The sequence below is a fragment of the Tiliqua scincoides genome, chromosome 5, assembly GCF_035046505.1.
Source record: "Tiliqua scincoides isolate rTilSci1 chromosome 5, rTilSci1.hap2, whole genome shotgun sequence".
Taxonomy (NCBI): domain Eukaryota; kingdom Metazoa; phylum Chordata; class Lepidosauria; order Squamata; family Scincidae; genus Tiliqua; species Tiliqua scincoides.
In genome coordinates, this window is record NC_089825.1 from 4,068,934 (window position 1) to 4,083,377 (window position 14,444).

At 55.7% G+C, this 14,444-nt stretch overlaps 1 protein-coding gene across 1 annotated transcript in view; it reads right to left on the bottom strand.

The window, feature by feature from the left end:
• LOC136651248 (SCO-spondin-like) overlaps window positions 1–14,444 on the bottom strand; it is a 116,474-nt gene that overhangs the window by 22,474 nt on the left and 79,556 nt on the right. Inside the window, exons 74-84 of the mRNA XM_066627474.1 lie at window positions 13,652–13,822; window positions 12,855–13,052; window positions 11,955–12,051; window positions 10,187–10,410; window positions 9,338–9,496; window positions 8,013–8,179; window positions 5,635–5,795; window positions 2,342–2,550; window positions 1,593–1,634; window positions 1,249–1,419; window positions 6–215 (exon numbers count right to left, since the gene is read on the bottom strand). Of these exons, the coding sequence (XP_066483571.1) occupies window positions 6–215; window positions 1,249–1,419; window positions 1,593–1,634; window positions 2,342–2,550; window positions 5,635–5,795; window positions 8,013–8,179; window positions 9,338–9,496; window positions 10,187–10,410; window positions 11,955–12,051; window positions 12,855–13,052; window positions 13,652–13,822 (1,809 nt within the window). The remainder of the gene's footprint in view (window positions 1–5; window positions 216–1,248; window positions 1,420–1,592; window positions 1,635–2,341; window positions 2,551–5,634; window positions 5,796–8,012; window positions 8,180–9,337; window positions 9,497–10,186; window positions 10,411–11,954; window positions 12,052–12,854; window positions 13,053–13,651; window positions 13,823–14,444) is intronic.

Below are 14,444 nucleotides of genomic sequence, written 5' to 3' on the forward strand. Positions count from 1 at the left end.
CCTACCTTTGCAGGCCTGCAGGTTGCAGAAGCGTCGCTCCATGTTGGCTGTGAGGATACTCTGGCACCAATGCCCTCCTTGCCCAGGTGGGTGGTAGGTGCGCAGGCGTTGTTGCTGCCCCACTCCGCAGCTGCGGGAACACTCACTCCAGGAAGACCATGGGTTCCAGGAGCAGTTCATGCCCAGACACTCCTCACCCTGGCACACTGGGGTGTCTGTGGGAAGCAGCAAAGAAAGGATGGAGCTGGGGGGGGGGGGTCAGGCTTGGGACCCTGCAGTGTGGGGGGGGAGTGCTGCCTTCACCTGGAAGCCCAGCCTTTGAGCCCTAGACTATGGGGGGGGAGGGTTGGCCGTGGTTCACTGGGCAGGGAGGAGCATCCCTAGAGGCACTTCCCCTTTCAGCATTGCTCCGCCCATTTCAGGGCTGACCCTGTGCAAGGCTCTCCAGTCACTGGGCAGATTCACAGAACTTGCACCCTGTTCTTCCTGAGGAATCTCTGCAGCGGGTTTCAGAGCACTACACATTAAAAGCACCAATATAATATAGCTGACTGGGGAGAGGGGCGCTGGCTGTGGCCTTGTTATCTGGTGTGCTCCCTGGGGCATTTGGTGGGCCGCTGTGAGATACAGGAAGCTGGACTAGATGGGCCTATGGCCTGATCCAGTGGGGCTGTTCTTATGTTCTTAACTACAATTCCCAGGAAGCCTTGCAGGTCTCTTGTTATCTGGTGTGCTCCCTGGGGCATTTGGTGGGCCGCTGTGAGATACAGGAAGCTGGACTAGATGGGCCTATGGCCTGATCCAGTGGGGCTGTTCTTATGTTCTTAACTACAATTCCCAGGAAGCCTTGCAGGTCTCTTGTTATCTGGTGTGCTCCCTGGGGCATTTGGTGGGCCGCTGTGAGATACAGGAAGCTGGACTAGATGGGCCTATGGCCTGATCCAGTGGGGCTGTTCTTATGTTCTTACCTTCTCTCTCTTGGACACTCATGCTGAGCTTCTGCCTTGTGCGCATGGAGGCTCAGCAATCCCTGGGAACTGCAGTGGCCATGTGGAGATGGCACCTCTGCCTGTTCCCCGTGTCCCTTTCAGCAATTCAGCCAAGCTTCCTCCTGCACTCCCTCCGCGCTCGGAGCAGCGATGGGCCGCCCTTGCCACCAGCCAGCATTCACTCCGCACGGCCTGTTCACAAGGCGCATGCTGGAGTAGCACATCCACCCCGGTGTCTGGCTCTGCACAACACTCTCACCTGTGCACTGCGGCAAATTGCACTCCCGCTCCTGGAAGGAGGCTCCTGTGCAGCTGGACCCCTCCTGGCAAAACCGCATGCGGGTCTTGATAGCTGGGAGGTCTGGGTCGCTGCAGCTTTTGGAGCAGGGGGTCCAGGGTGACCAGGAGGTGAAGTTGTCCTCCTCAGAACCTGGGAAGTAGGGAAAGCAGGAAGACACAGGAGAGGCATTCCTCAGTCTCTTTGCCACTGGGTGGGCCTAAGTACCTCCCCAAGGGAACCTGAACCCCCAGCCAAGCCAAGAGCTCCAAGCGGGACTTTGGTCTTCCCCCCTCAAGTGAAAGGATTCCACACACACCCTTTACCTGGGGCTCCAGAGACCGGCTCCTTTGTGGGACCAGCCACTTCTGTGAAGGAGAAAGTCAGGATGACCGGGCTGAGCAGACCCCAGCAAGCCCCTTCTCACCACCCCTCGGCAACTGGGCTTCCCCTGCCCATTGCAAGGGTCATGCAGAGGCCCTGATGGGAGCTGAGGAGACTGCAGTGCTGCCTGTGGCCAGACCCAGCACTGGGGCTCTGGAGGGTCTGTGGGAGAGAGGCATGTGGGGCGCGGGAGACCCTTCTCAGTAGGGAGCTGCTGCACCCAACTGCTCCTGCTCTGCTTGACACTGGCAGCCACCTCCCTTCCAGGTGTCCCCTCTCTTCACAAGAACCCTGTGATCCAAGAGGGTGACTGGCCCAGCATTTCCACCTTCCTGTGTTCTAACCACTGCACGGTAGCTGCTGGCTGGTGATCAGAGCCAACCTGCCCATGGCAAGGGCTTGAGGTCGGTTCTGGCCAGGGCACAAGTGCTGACCTTCCAGCTGTGCCCATGGTGGGCAAAGGAACTGGAGGCTCCTGGGTATCTCTGCTCCGGCAAAGGGCCTGTGTCTGCATGGATGCGCCAGTGTAGAAGATGGCAAGCTCACTAGCCACAGACTGCGCCACTTGTATGTACCACATGACACGTTCAAGAAAAAGAGGAGTAGAGAGGCGACCACTGCCAGTGTCCTGCTTGGCTCCATGCCACAGGATGCATACCAGGCAACTGCACCCTCCCCAGATGCCCCTTACCTTTGCAGTCAGGTGTTTGGCAGTACTTAATGTCAACCTGGGGGCCGACGCACTCCTTCCCTGGCACGGAGTGGACACAGTCCCGGGATCTGGTCATGTTTCCCAGCCCACCGCAGGTGACTGAGCAAGGTGTCCATGGGCTCCAGGGTGTGAAGCCCCCATCCACGGAGCAGAAGAAGTTGCAGGCTAGCTGCCCATTATGACAGGAGCTGAGTGGAGGGAGGCAACAGTCAGCAATTGTGCAGGGCTCCCTGCAGCCTCACAGGGAGGGCACCTTCCATTTGCACACCTTGCCATTGAACGCACATTCCAGCTAGTCTTCCTAAGGAATTTCTGTTGCAGGACTCCCCAAACACTGGACAGCAAAAGGACCCCAAAATGGCGCCTGGGGAGCACTAATGACCTGGAAGGGCTAGAAGAAGGGAGGGTTCAGATATCCACACATTTGCTCAGGTGTCATGAGCAAGGTGTGTCGGGGGGGGGGGTTAAACATAGTCCTATCTTTCTGCCACTGGTTTTGCTGCTGGTGTTGAGAGAAAAAACTGGAACCAAGAAGAGAAAGAGGCTTCTTCAAGGTGATCCAGACTGGAGTAGAGAAGGAGGTTGAAAGGGAAGGTAACAAGAGTCCAATCTCTGCAGAGTGCGTGGAGGCTGCTTAAAACAACAGTAACAAACGCCTAGCGGAAGTGTATACCGCAAAGGAAGAAGGGCTCCACTAAATCCAGGAGGTGCCCGCATGGCTAACAAGCCAAGTTAGAGAGGCTGTGAAGGGCAAGGAAGCTTCCTTCCGTAAATGGAAGTCTTGCCCTAATGAGGAGAAAGAAAAGGAACATAAACTGTGGCAAAAGAAATGTAAGAAAGTGATACGGGAGGCCAAGCGAGACCATGAGGAACGCATGGCCAGCAGCATTAAGGGGAATAATAAAAACTTCTTCAAATATGTTAGAAGCAGGAAACCCGCCAGAGAAGCGGTTGGCCCTCTGGATGGTGAGAGAGGGAAAGGAGAGATAAAAGGAGACTTAGAGATGGCAGAGAAATTGAATGAGTTCTTTGCATCTGTCTTCACAGCAGAAGACCTCGTGCCAGAACGGCCCCTCCTGACCAAGGAATTAAGTCAGGTAGAGGCTGAAAGAGACAATGTTTCAGACCTCATTGATAAATTAAAGATCAGTAAGTCACCGGGCCCTGATGGCATCCACCCAAGAGTTATTAAGGAATTAAAGAATGAAGTTGCTGATCTCTTGACTAAAATGTGCAACTTGTCCCTCAAAACGGCCACGGTGCCAGAAGACTGGAGGATAGCAAATGTCACACCGATCTTTAAAAAGGGAAAGAGGGGGGACCCGGGAAACTATAGGCCAGTCAGCCTATCATCTATACCAGGTAAGATGGTGGAATGCCTCATCAAATATAGAATCTCAAAACACATAGACGAACAGGACTTGCTGAGGGAGAATCAGCATGGCTTCTGTAAGGGTAAGTCTTGCCTCACAAACCTTATAGAATTCTTTGTAAAGGTCAACAGGCATGTGGATGCGGGAGAACCCGTGGACATTATATATCTGGACTTTCAGAAGGCGTTCAACATGGTCCCTCACCAAAGGCTACTGAAAAAACTCCACAGTCAGGGAATTAGAGGGCAGGTCCTCTCCTGGATTGAGAACTGGTTGAAGACCAGGAAACAGAGAGGGGGTGTCAATGCGCAATTTTCACAATGGAGAGAGGTGAAAAGCGGTGTGCCCCAAGGATCTGTCCTGGGACCGGTGCTCTTCAATCTCTTCATAAGTGACCTGGAGACAGGGTTGAGCAGTGAGGTGGCCAAGTTTGCAGACGACACCAAACTTTTCTGAGTGGTGAAGACCAGAAGTGATTGTGAGGAGCTCCAGAAGGATCTCTCCAGATTGGCAGAATGGGCAGCAAAATGGCAGGTGCGTTTCAATGTAAGTAAGTGTAAAGTCATGCACATTGGGGCAAAAAATCAAAACTTCACATATAGGCTGATGGGTTCTGAGCTGTCTGTGACAGATCAGGAGAGAGATCTAGGGGTGGTGGTGGACAAGTCGATGAAAGTGTCGACCCAATGTGCGGCAGCAGTAAAGAAGGCCAATTCTATGCTGGGGATCATTAGAAAAGGTATTGAGAACAAAACGGCTAATATTATAATGCTGTTGTACAAATCGATGGCAAGGCCACACCTGGAGTATTGTGTCCAGTTCTGGTCACCGCATCTCAAAAAAGACATAGTGGAAATGGAAAAGGTGCAAAAGAGAGCGACTAGGATGATTACTGGGGTGGGGCACCTTCCTTATGAGGCATTTGGGCCTCTTAAGCCTAGAAAAGCGTCGCCTGAGGGGGGACATGATTGAGACATACAAAATTATGCAGGGAATGGTCAGAGTGGATAGAGAGATGCTCTTTACACTCTCACATAACACCAGAACCAGGGGACATCCACTAAAATTGGGAGGGTTAGGTGGAACTACGTGGGGTCGGTCTGTGGAACTCCTTGCCGCAGAATGTGGTGACGGCATCTGGCCTGGACGCCTTTAAAAGGGTATTGGACAAGTTTCTGGAGGAAAAATCCATTATGGGTTACAAGCCACGATGTGTATGTGCAACCTCCTGATTTTAGAAATGGGCTATGTCAGAATGCCAGATGCAAGGGAGGGCACCAGGATGCAGGTCTCTTGTTATCTGGTGTGCTCCCTGGGGCATTTGGTGGGCCGCTGTGAGATACAGGAAGCTGGACTAGATGGGCCTATGGCCTGATCTAGTGGGGCTGTTCTTATGTTCTTAAACCACAATTCCCAGCAGGCCTTGCAGGTCTTCTTGTTATCTGATGTGCTCCCTGGGGCATTTGGTGGGCCGCTGTGAGATACAGGAAGCTGGACTAGATTGGCCCATGGCCTGATCCAGTGGGGCTGTTCCTATGTTCTTATGAGAGCCAGAAGATTCAGAGGTAAGTGTGGATGCCTGTCCTACCCCCAAATGGTCCCACATCATATCCGTCGTGGGCAATTGTGGTGCAGGAGTTGAGCCAGGGAGACACAGGTTCAAATTCACACATCAGTGGCCTTGTCCTAGTTACACTCTTTCAATCTAACCTATCTCTCAGGGCTGCTGTGAGGATAACTGGAGACGGATGGACAGAGCCCTGTGTGCTGCCCTGAGCAACTTCCTCCAAGTGGGACAGAAATGCAGTTACAAAGCAGCCACTTTGTGCTGGGATGGAGGGCTAATTTGCCCCCTGATTCTACTCGCAAGCCAGGGCTGGCCTTGACTGTGGAACTCACCAATTGCTGCAGGCAGCAGAGATGGTATTGTTCGGTGGCACCTCCTCTCCTGCGGAAAGCAGCTGCCCTTGAACGGTGTGGACAGCCAGGACACGGCTCAGCTCTGAGGAAGGGTTCTGGAGCATCTCCAACAACTCCTCTGTCAGGACACAGGGGCACTCCTGGGCCAGAGAGAGAGAGAGAGAGAGAGAGAGAGAGAGAGAGAGAGAGAGAGAGAGAGAGAGCACAGGGGTGAGCACCACCTCCCCTACACACAAGCCCAGGGGCATCTTTGGTCACAAGTGGCAAGGATGAACAGGGAGCTATGAGGCCAGTGGTCATTGCTGGCATCATCTGATGTATTGCCAGACAGCACTGTGCTGGTCCCTAAAAAAACCCCACTGAGCCAACATTTCTGGAACACTTTCAGTGATGGAGATGCCAAGTGCTTCCTTCCTCCCACCCCAAGCAGTTTGTTCCAGGACCGAAACCACTTCTCTAACCTTAAGGCTCTTTGCCCATGGCTCTTAGCCCAGGGGATTGTGCCCAGGAGACTGAAGAGCCCTTCCTGGCACCCTGACCCTACAGTATCCAGATCACTCTCCCCCCATATCATTCAGCCAGGGAGAGAGAAGAGCAGAAGAGCTGAAGCAGCAACTAAGACAACTGCACACAATTTTGATGGTTGGAGGGGTGGTGAGGGCGCATGTTCCTGCTCCTGTAGCTCTGGTGAGAGTGGGGGCAGAGGAAGTTGTGTGGGGGGGGGGGAGGTTTATACTCTGCGTAAGACGGGAGAGAGCTGTCTGAAGGTTGAGCGTGCCTGTCCTAGTTTGGAAGATGGTTGCAATTGTGAAGGGGTCCTGGAGTGATCTCTAGTTTTAATTATTCTCCCTCTTCCCCACCAGCACCACATGTTTTGATTTCAGGGGTAGTGCCACAATTTACAGGGTGACGGGCAAAATGAAATATGGCGGTGATGGTAGGCAGGTGAACTCGTGCAAGGAAAGCGCCCTACAGGTAGACCACAGCTGCGATACAAGGACATCTGCAAGAGGGATCTGAAGGCCTTAGGAGTGGACCTCAACAGGTGGGAAACCCTGGCCTCTGAGCGGCCCGCTTGGAGGCAGGCTGTGCAGCATGGCCTTTCCCAGTTTGAAGAGACACTTGGCCAACAGTCTGAGGCAAAGAGGCAAAGAAGGAAGGCCCGTAGCCAGGGAGACAGACCAGGGACAGACTGCACTTGCTCCCGGTGTGGAAGGGACTGTCACTCCCGAATTGGCCTTTTCCCAAATTGGCCTTTCCCAAATTGGCCTTTCAGTCACACTATTCAGCTGTTCCAGAACCACCTTTCAGGGCACGATACCAGAGTCTTTCGAGACTGAAGGTTGCCAACATGATGGTAGGCAGGCCATCACAGGAGAAGGAGGGTTGGTCAAAGGCAGATTATCCCTCTTTCTGGCCCTTCCTCCTCCCTAAGGGCCCTTGGTAGCCCTAGTGGCAGCCCTGCAAGCCTGAAGCTGCTGCTGTTGAATGCCAGGTCGGTAAACAACAACCGGTCTGATGACTAACTGCTTCCAGACAGTGCCCTGCAATTTCTACAACCCCCTTGGAACCACTGCAAGACATAGTAGCCAGGAAATCCCGAGCTGAACCTACTCTGGGAGCCTCAGCCTGGATGTTGAAATCCCCCAACACAATTGGCTGGGGAAATTCCATTGCCAAGGCTGAGACCAACTCAGGCAGGGAGTCCACTGTACAGCTAGGAGATCGATATTCTAGCAGGATCCCTGTCCTGACAGCCCTCTCAGCACCACGCTCAGGCACTTGACTCCCATACACTGCTGGGCAGGATACCTAGTAAGGGAAAGACTCCCAATGGACCAATGCAAGACCACCACCCCATCCCTGCTGCCATGGCTACTGCAGTACACAGAAACCTGGTGGGCACCGCTGGGTGAGATTAACCCCTCCCCAGCCAACCAGGACTCCATGATACAAGCAAGGTTGGCACGCTCCTCCACAATCAGGTCATGGATCAGACTGGTGGTCCAACCGCACATGGTCCAGAACAGCATCAGAACTGCACACTGATGCAACATTTGCCCTCCCAAGACTCCTACTGTCTCATGACAAGAGCAACTTTCATAACCTTGCAATTCCAGAAGTGGCATCTCCCAAGTGCTCCTGGAGGCATCTGCTGGGCCACCGCAAGACAGAGGAAGCAGCATTAGACCCAGCAGGGCTCTGATTCTACCTGGTGAAAGCTGGAACATTGGAGCTCTCCTGTCTCACAGGTAGACCCTGCTCTTTCCTCTAACTCCCCAACCAGATGTTCAAGCCCCTTAGAAGAGCCCCTGCACCCACCCCAGCTCTGAGAGGGAGCCCTGGAGGGGACCCACCTGGACGCAGAGTCCGCCATGCTGGTAGGTGCCCACGGGGCAGTGGCAACCCTCTTCGCAGCCATCTGAGAAGCAGTCCATCTGGCGGGTGAGGTGGGCGCAGCTGTAGGGACACCCCTCTTCTTCCAGGCACTCCCGGTACAAGCGCCCCACTGGACAGCCCACCTCTGGAAGGGGGGGGGAGATAGCAAGGTGAGGCTCCACACCCAAGAAGTGGCAGGGGGGCATTGCTGAGTGGGAGATCCCTGACACGACCCACCATGTGCGAGTTAAAGGGGGCAAGCTTCCTCCCCTGTGCTGCCTTCAGGGTTCACAAATGCAGCAACCTCCAGCCCCACCCCCTGCTCAGCTGCCCTGAGGCTTCTTAATCCTCCCACCATTCATAGGCTCCCCTCTTGGGGTCTTCAGCCCCCTTTGTCCATGGCCAGACAAGTGAACGGCCTCTGGAACCCTTCAGATCCTCTCCGATGACAGGAGTGCCATTTCCCAAACAGCGTTTCTCTTCCTCTGGCCCCACCCCTGGGAGAATTTTCTGGTTTCTTTTTTCTCCTCTTTTTGGCCCTGCTCCTCCCCCCATTGTTCCCAAAGCCCATTTCAGAGACAGGGAGGCTTAGACAATTCTGGCTGCCATCATTTGCCTGACCCTGGCCAGAAAATTAAGGTGAGCCTCAAGAGACCAGGCTCTGGAAGGGAGAAGGGAGCAGCCAGCTCTTGGGAGGTTGGCGGGGCTCAGGGTCCTTGTATGAGTGGTTCCTTCTCCAACTGGACCCCACTCTGACAACCGGAGGGAAGTGGGCATCAGCAACAGTGGCTAGGAAGGGTGGGGGCCCTGTGCCTCGGCCCCTGCCTCTACTTGTGACCCAAAGGCAGGGGAGAGGGATTGTCCAGGTCCACCCTGGGCTGCCACTGTCCTACAACCTCTTCCTCACTCTCCAGCAGAAAAGAGGGAGCCCTGCTCCCTTCTTTACTCAGCTCTGCCCATGATTTTCAAATGTCAAGGACTGGTCAACCCCACAGCCTCCAGAGAACTGGGATGCCAACCTATATCTGCGACTACCAGTCACAGCCCAGGGAGTGGAGAGATCTGCCCATGGCCAAGGTAGGCTTTGGGCACCAGCCCTTGGGGCAGGGCAAAGGCCATTGCTCCTTGCCTACTAAATGACTTCTGGGGCATTTGGTGGGCCGCTGTGAGAGACAGTAAGCTGGACGAGATGGGCCTATGGCCTGATCCAGTGGGGCTGTTCTTATGTACCAGCTCCCATGCTGGAGGGGGAAGAGGGGGCTGTGGTGGAGGCAGGGCGGGGTGCCTCTTTCAGCAGACTCACCGAGGCACACCTGTGTGTTGCATGTCTTGCTCTGTGTGGCCAAGCCTTGGCAGCCCAGATGGCGACACCTGCGGGTGCGCACTTGCTCTCCTCCTCCACAGGACACACTGCAGGGAGACCACTGGGACCACTCACCCCACGCCTCCTCCTCCTCCTCCTCTGCAGGATACAAGGAAGGAAGGACTCCAGTAAGGCCTATGGAATTGGGGACACCCCACATGCTCGCTCCACCCCCTCCATGACTAATTTGCAGAAAGCGATTCACAAATTCTGACTAGGGCTGGTTTAAGCCCAATTTCCAATGGAGCCTGGGCTTAAGCCCTTCAGAATGCAGGTGGGCCTTGTCGGGGCGAAGGCTGCTCCCATGCCAGCACTTCTGAGGAAATTAAAGTCCTTGCATGTGGAAAACAGAGTGTCGGGCAGGAGGACTGCAGCCACCTTGCCTTTCTCTCAACTTGCTTGTTTCCAATGTGGGGAGAGCAACTCCTGAGCCCCAGGTGGATCACCCTGCAGGCAGCACCACTGCAAGGAGCAGGTGTCTCTCCACAGCAGCCATTTTCAACCACTATGCCATGGCACACTGGTGTGCCATGAATGGTCTGCAGGTGTGCCACAGGAGTTTAGGGGAGGACTATTAGTAAGGTTTTTGGGGGATGTTAGCCCCCACCAACAGCATGGTGTGCCTTGTCAATTGTCAAAAAACCTATGGTGTGCCTTGACAATTTTAGTGCCTTGTCAGTGTGCCCCGAGATGAAAAAGGCTGAAAATCACTGCTCCAGAGCAATGCCATCCTTTGCCTGGACCTTCATGTGACCACTTCCACTCCCAGCTCCTCTTGCCCCTCCTCACCTGAGCAATCCTGCTGGTCCTGGCAGGGCTTCTGCTGCTGACTGATGCCCTGGCAGCCCCTGCCTCCATTCTGAGGGGCCGGGTTGTCACACTGTCGGAAGCGGAGCTGAATGCCCTCCCCACAGCTCTGGGAGCAGGGGGACCACGGCCTCCAGGTGCTCCAGCCGCCATTCAGGTGACACGAGGGGTCCACATGACACTGCAGATGTCCAGCCACGCAGGTGCTGTGGCAGAAGAGTGGAAAGGAGGCCTGTTAGTGGGGTGGGGCAGAGGTGCCAGGTGCGGATACTTTCAGCCTGCCTTTATTCCACCCTGCAGGTCAGCATGTAAGGGACATGACAAGGAGCCAAGAAGCAGTACCCAGGCTGCAGCAGGGCTTCTGGAGGGAGGCTTGCCAGGGCCACACTGGGCTGCTGCCAGCTGCGGTGGGGAGGCAGGCTGGAGGGCACCATCCAGCAGCCTGGACTGGGGCCACAGTGAAGGGGTGAGACTCTCCCACTGTGCCACAGCCCTGATCTAAACCACACACCAACAAGCACAGAGCCAAGGTCTGTGGCTGGCTGAGGTGGTTGCCTCAGGCAGTAGTGTGGCAGGGGCCCCCACAGCCCCCCCCCGCAGCTCCACTCTCCTTCTCCCCCTCCCCATTCCCTGGATCAGAAAAGGAAGGTGGGAAGAGTGGAAGTGTGGTGGAAAAGAGAGTGGTGGGCTGAGGAGTGGTTGCAATGTGGACCCCAAGGGGCCATGCCACACTTCTGGGAGCCACATGGAAAAGACAGAACATCTGGGGGCCACAGGAGGTTTCTGACTTAACGGATGGCACCATTAAGGGCTGAGGGCCCCTGGCCTGGGGTGTTCCTGGCTGTGGCCTCCAGCATTTCAGCCTGCTCTTGCAGGAGAAAGGTTCTAGAAGCCCCACCTGTGTCACTTCTTGCCTGGCCTCAAGTGGTAGCAGGGCTTCAACTCCTGAGAAGAGGGAAGACTCTGTGGACCAAAAGGGCCCTGAAAGGGCTGCGGATGGGGAGCTGCTGGACTGGGCCAAGCATCTAACTAGTGGTGCAGTAGCAGTACAGAGAATTTTTAAAAGCTTGCTAAACAACAGTTGGGGGTGTGGCAGGGATCAGGATCAGGATCGGGGGTGTGGCAGGGATCAGGACCAGAACCATGGGGGGGGGAGTCAAACCCTCCACTTTCTTGCTGTAGACTCATGCAGGCCCCAATCCAGCTGCTGAATTCTGTCCCTCTGTGCTCAGGTCAAGCTGAACACAAGGTTCAGCTTGGCACCATAGCGGGGCCAGGAGGTTGTTCCAGGCACAGTGAAGGGACTGGCAGGAGGGATGGAGCTTGGAGAGAAAATGGTGCTTCACCAGGAGGTTAAGATCAGTTGCCCGCCCCCCCCCCCATGGCCTCAGCTGGGATGTGGACTGCCATGCAGCCCTCTAGGCAGACACCTGCATGATAGACTAGAGAGGCCCAAACCAAGAAGAGTCTGGATTACGCCTGGAGTTGAAAGTTTTGGATGTGGAAATCTGCACATTCTGCTCATTGCTTCACACACACACACACACACACACACACACACACACACACACACACACACACACACACAGATGTGCATGCATGGCATCAAGAGCACAAGCATTCAGGGTCTGGGCAGCTGGGTGTGAGGTGGGAGCAGGACTATTCCACAGGGCCCCCTGGAGTCTGGGGGGCATCATGGTTCCAGGAGCTCTCGAGTGGTCTCTGCCCTGCCTGCATCATCCACGCTCACCAGTTCTGGCAGGAGCCGTGCACGGTCTCGCCTGGCTGGGCATAGTCCCATGGAGGGAGTCCAGACCAGGATGAGAGGTTCCGTTCTTCTGGAGCACCTGAGAGGAAGAAGAGGGACTGTGACACTGCCAGCCTTGCCTCCCAGCAGGAGGGCATTTGGTGGGCCGCTGTGAGATACAGGAAGCTGGACTAGATGGGCCTATGGCCTGATCCAGTGGGGCTGTTCTTATGTTCTTAACTACAATTCCCAGGAGGCCTTGCAGGTCTCTTGTTATCTGGTGTGCTCCCTGGGGCATTTGGTGGGCCGCTGTGAGTTACAGGAAGCTGGACTAGATGGGCCTATGGCCTGACCCAGTGGGGCTGTTCTTATGTTCCTATGACTCTGGAACCACCCACCCGCAAAGGCACAATGTGCTGAGGGAACCAGGGAAGACCACACGAAAGCTGCTTCCACCGCGGGGCTCCTGGCACCTCTTGACTGCATGCTGCTAACTTCTGCCTCAGACATTAAGCTCTCCAGCGTAGTGGTGCATGAAGGTGGGAAAACCTCAAAGAACCACCTCACAAGCCATGGTCCCCCCTCGACTGAGGAGCAGCCCAACTCAGGAGTTGAGCTGCCCCTGCATTGCGTGTGGGTTTGCTCTTCAGTGACATTTCTGGCAGTGCTGGGAGAGCCTTCGCCACCCGAGACCTGGAGAGCTGCGCCATCACTACCGGCCACGGCAGGCAACACGGAGCACAGGTGGACCATGACTTTGCTTCCCCAGCAGGTGGCTTCGTGCCCTCTCCTCACCCAAGGGCCCAGACCTGCCTGCCCGTCCCACGGACAAGAGGTGCCACTCAGTGCCCTGCCAGGCTCTGCCCGGGCCTGTTCTTAGTCCCAGACATGTGGCACACGCACCCAGCCAGCTCCTCCGGTACTTGCAGCGGCACTCGGCGGGGCTGACGCAGGTGGCGTCCTGCAGCAGCTGTCCATCTGGGCAGGCACACACAAGCTGGCACTGTGGGCTCTCCAGGCAGGCAGCATCCGGGTGCAGGTCCTCACAGGAGCGGGGGCAGGCCTTGCCACAAGAGAAGGACACCTGGCCTCCACCGCAGTCTGGGGAGGTGGGAGGAGTCATGCAGTGAGGCCTCCGAGGGCATTTCAGGCATTTCCCCTAAGCCTGCTGTCCCCCTCACCCAATAACCCCCCCCCAACCTTGAAGAAAGGACTCAGAATACCCCTGAGCCCTCTAGGCCTCTCAGAGCCAAGCTCGCCTCTCCCCCAAACCACACCACAAGGCCACTGTGCCAGTGACAAAAAGCCTGCATGGAAGACTCTGGCCTGAGTGCCACGGGCAGGGTGTCATCAGTGGGCCTGCACACATGCAGGAGCAGCACACCCGATCTACATGTGGGAATTGTGCTGCTTCCCGAAAAGGGATCTGCAGGAAGAAAATCAGCGGTTGAGGAGCCCCAAATGAGGCGTTTGTTCTGTTCAAGGCAGGCGACCAAGTTCAAAAGGCGGCTGGGATGCGGTCAGGACTGCAAAATCCACACCTGGAAACACTTCTTGCCACCTTGACGTTCACACAGAGAAATGTCAGCTGCAGACTCCAGGTGTGCCAGTGCTGCCAGAAGGAGGCTTTGCCCCAAGGAGTGTCCCCACCCACCCTCCCCAGGGAGCGCAGGTGGAGTCCCTGCCTGACTCGTTCTCACCTTCGCAGAGAGTGTGTCCGTCGTGGCACATGCGGCTCTGCCAGGCTTCTCCAGAGCAGGTCAGGCCCCCGAAGCGGGCAGGGGGGTTGTTGCACTCCCTGCTCCGCACAGACTCACCAAGGCAGGCATTGCACAGAGACCAGGAGCTCCACGTACTCCAGCCCCCATCCACTGCAAGGCACAGAAACAGGAGGGCTATGGATGCGCTCACCCTGGCTGGAGTGACCAGAGGGCAGCTACGTGTGGGGCCAGGCTACAGAAGCCCAGTTTGGTCTGAAGCTGGAGCGTCTGCTCTTTGCACAAGTCTGCAGCCCATGTGGCATGACCAAACTACAGACTTGACATGACACAATCCTCATTCTTCCCAGGTACAAGCCAAATGGGACCTGTGATTCTGCAAGACAGAAGGCAGCCAAGGTGCAGCACAACCCAGCCCAGGTCAAACAAAATGTGATACCCGAAGTACATCACACAGAACAGTCATTGAAATGCACTGGCCCCTTTGCAAAAGAGAACTACAGTGGGGGGGGCACGTTTGGGTGGGGAAGAGGTTCCACTGGTCCCTCCTGCCAAGGCATCACTTTGAATCTTCTCTCCCACACTCAGTGGGAACTTGGAGGGTACCCAGTCCTGGCAGAGGCACCTGCTGCGATCACATTAAATTTGACCTGGTTGGAGGGTGGGCAGAGCCGTACCCACACCCCAAGCCAATACACATGTGTGCTGCAGGAATCCCCACTGGGGTGACTGAGCTTCCAGATGTTTCCCTTCCAGATGTTTCCCTCCAATTGGG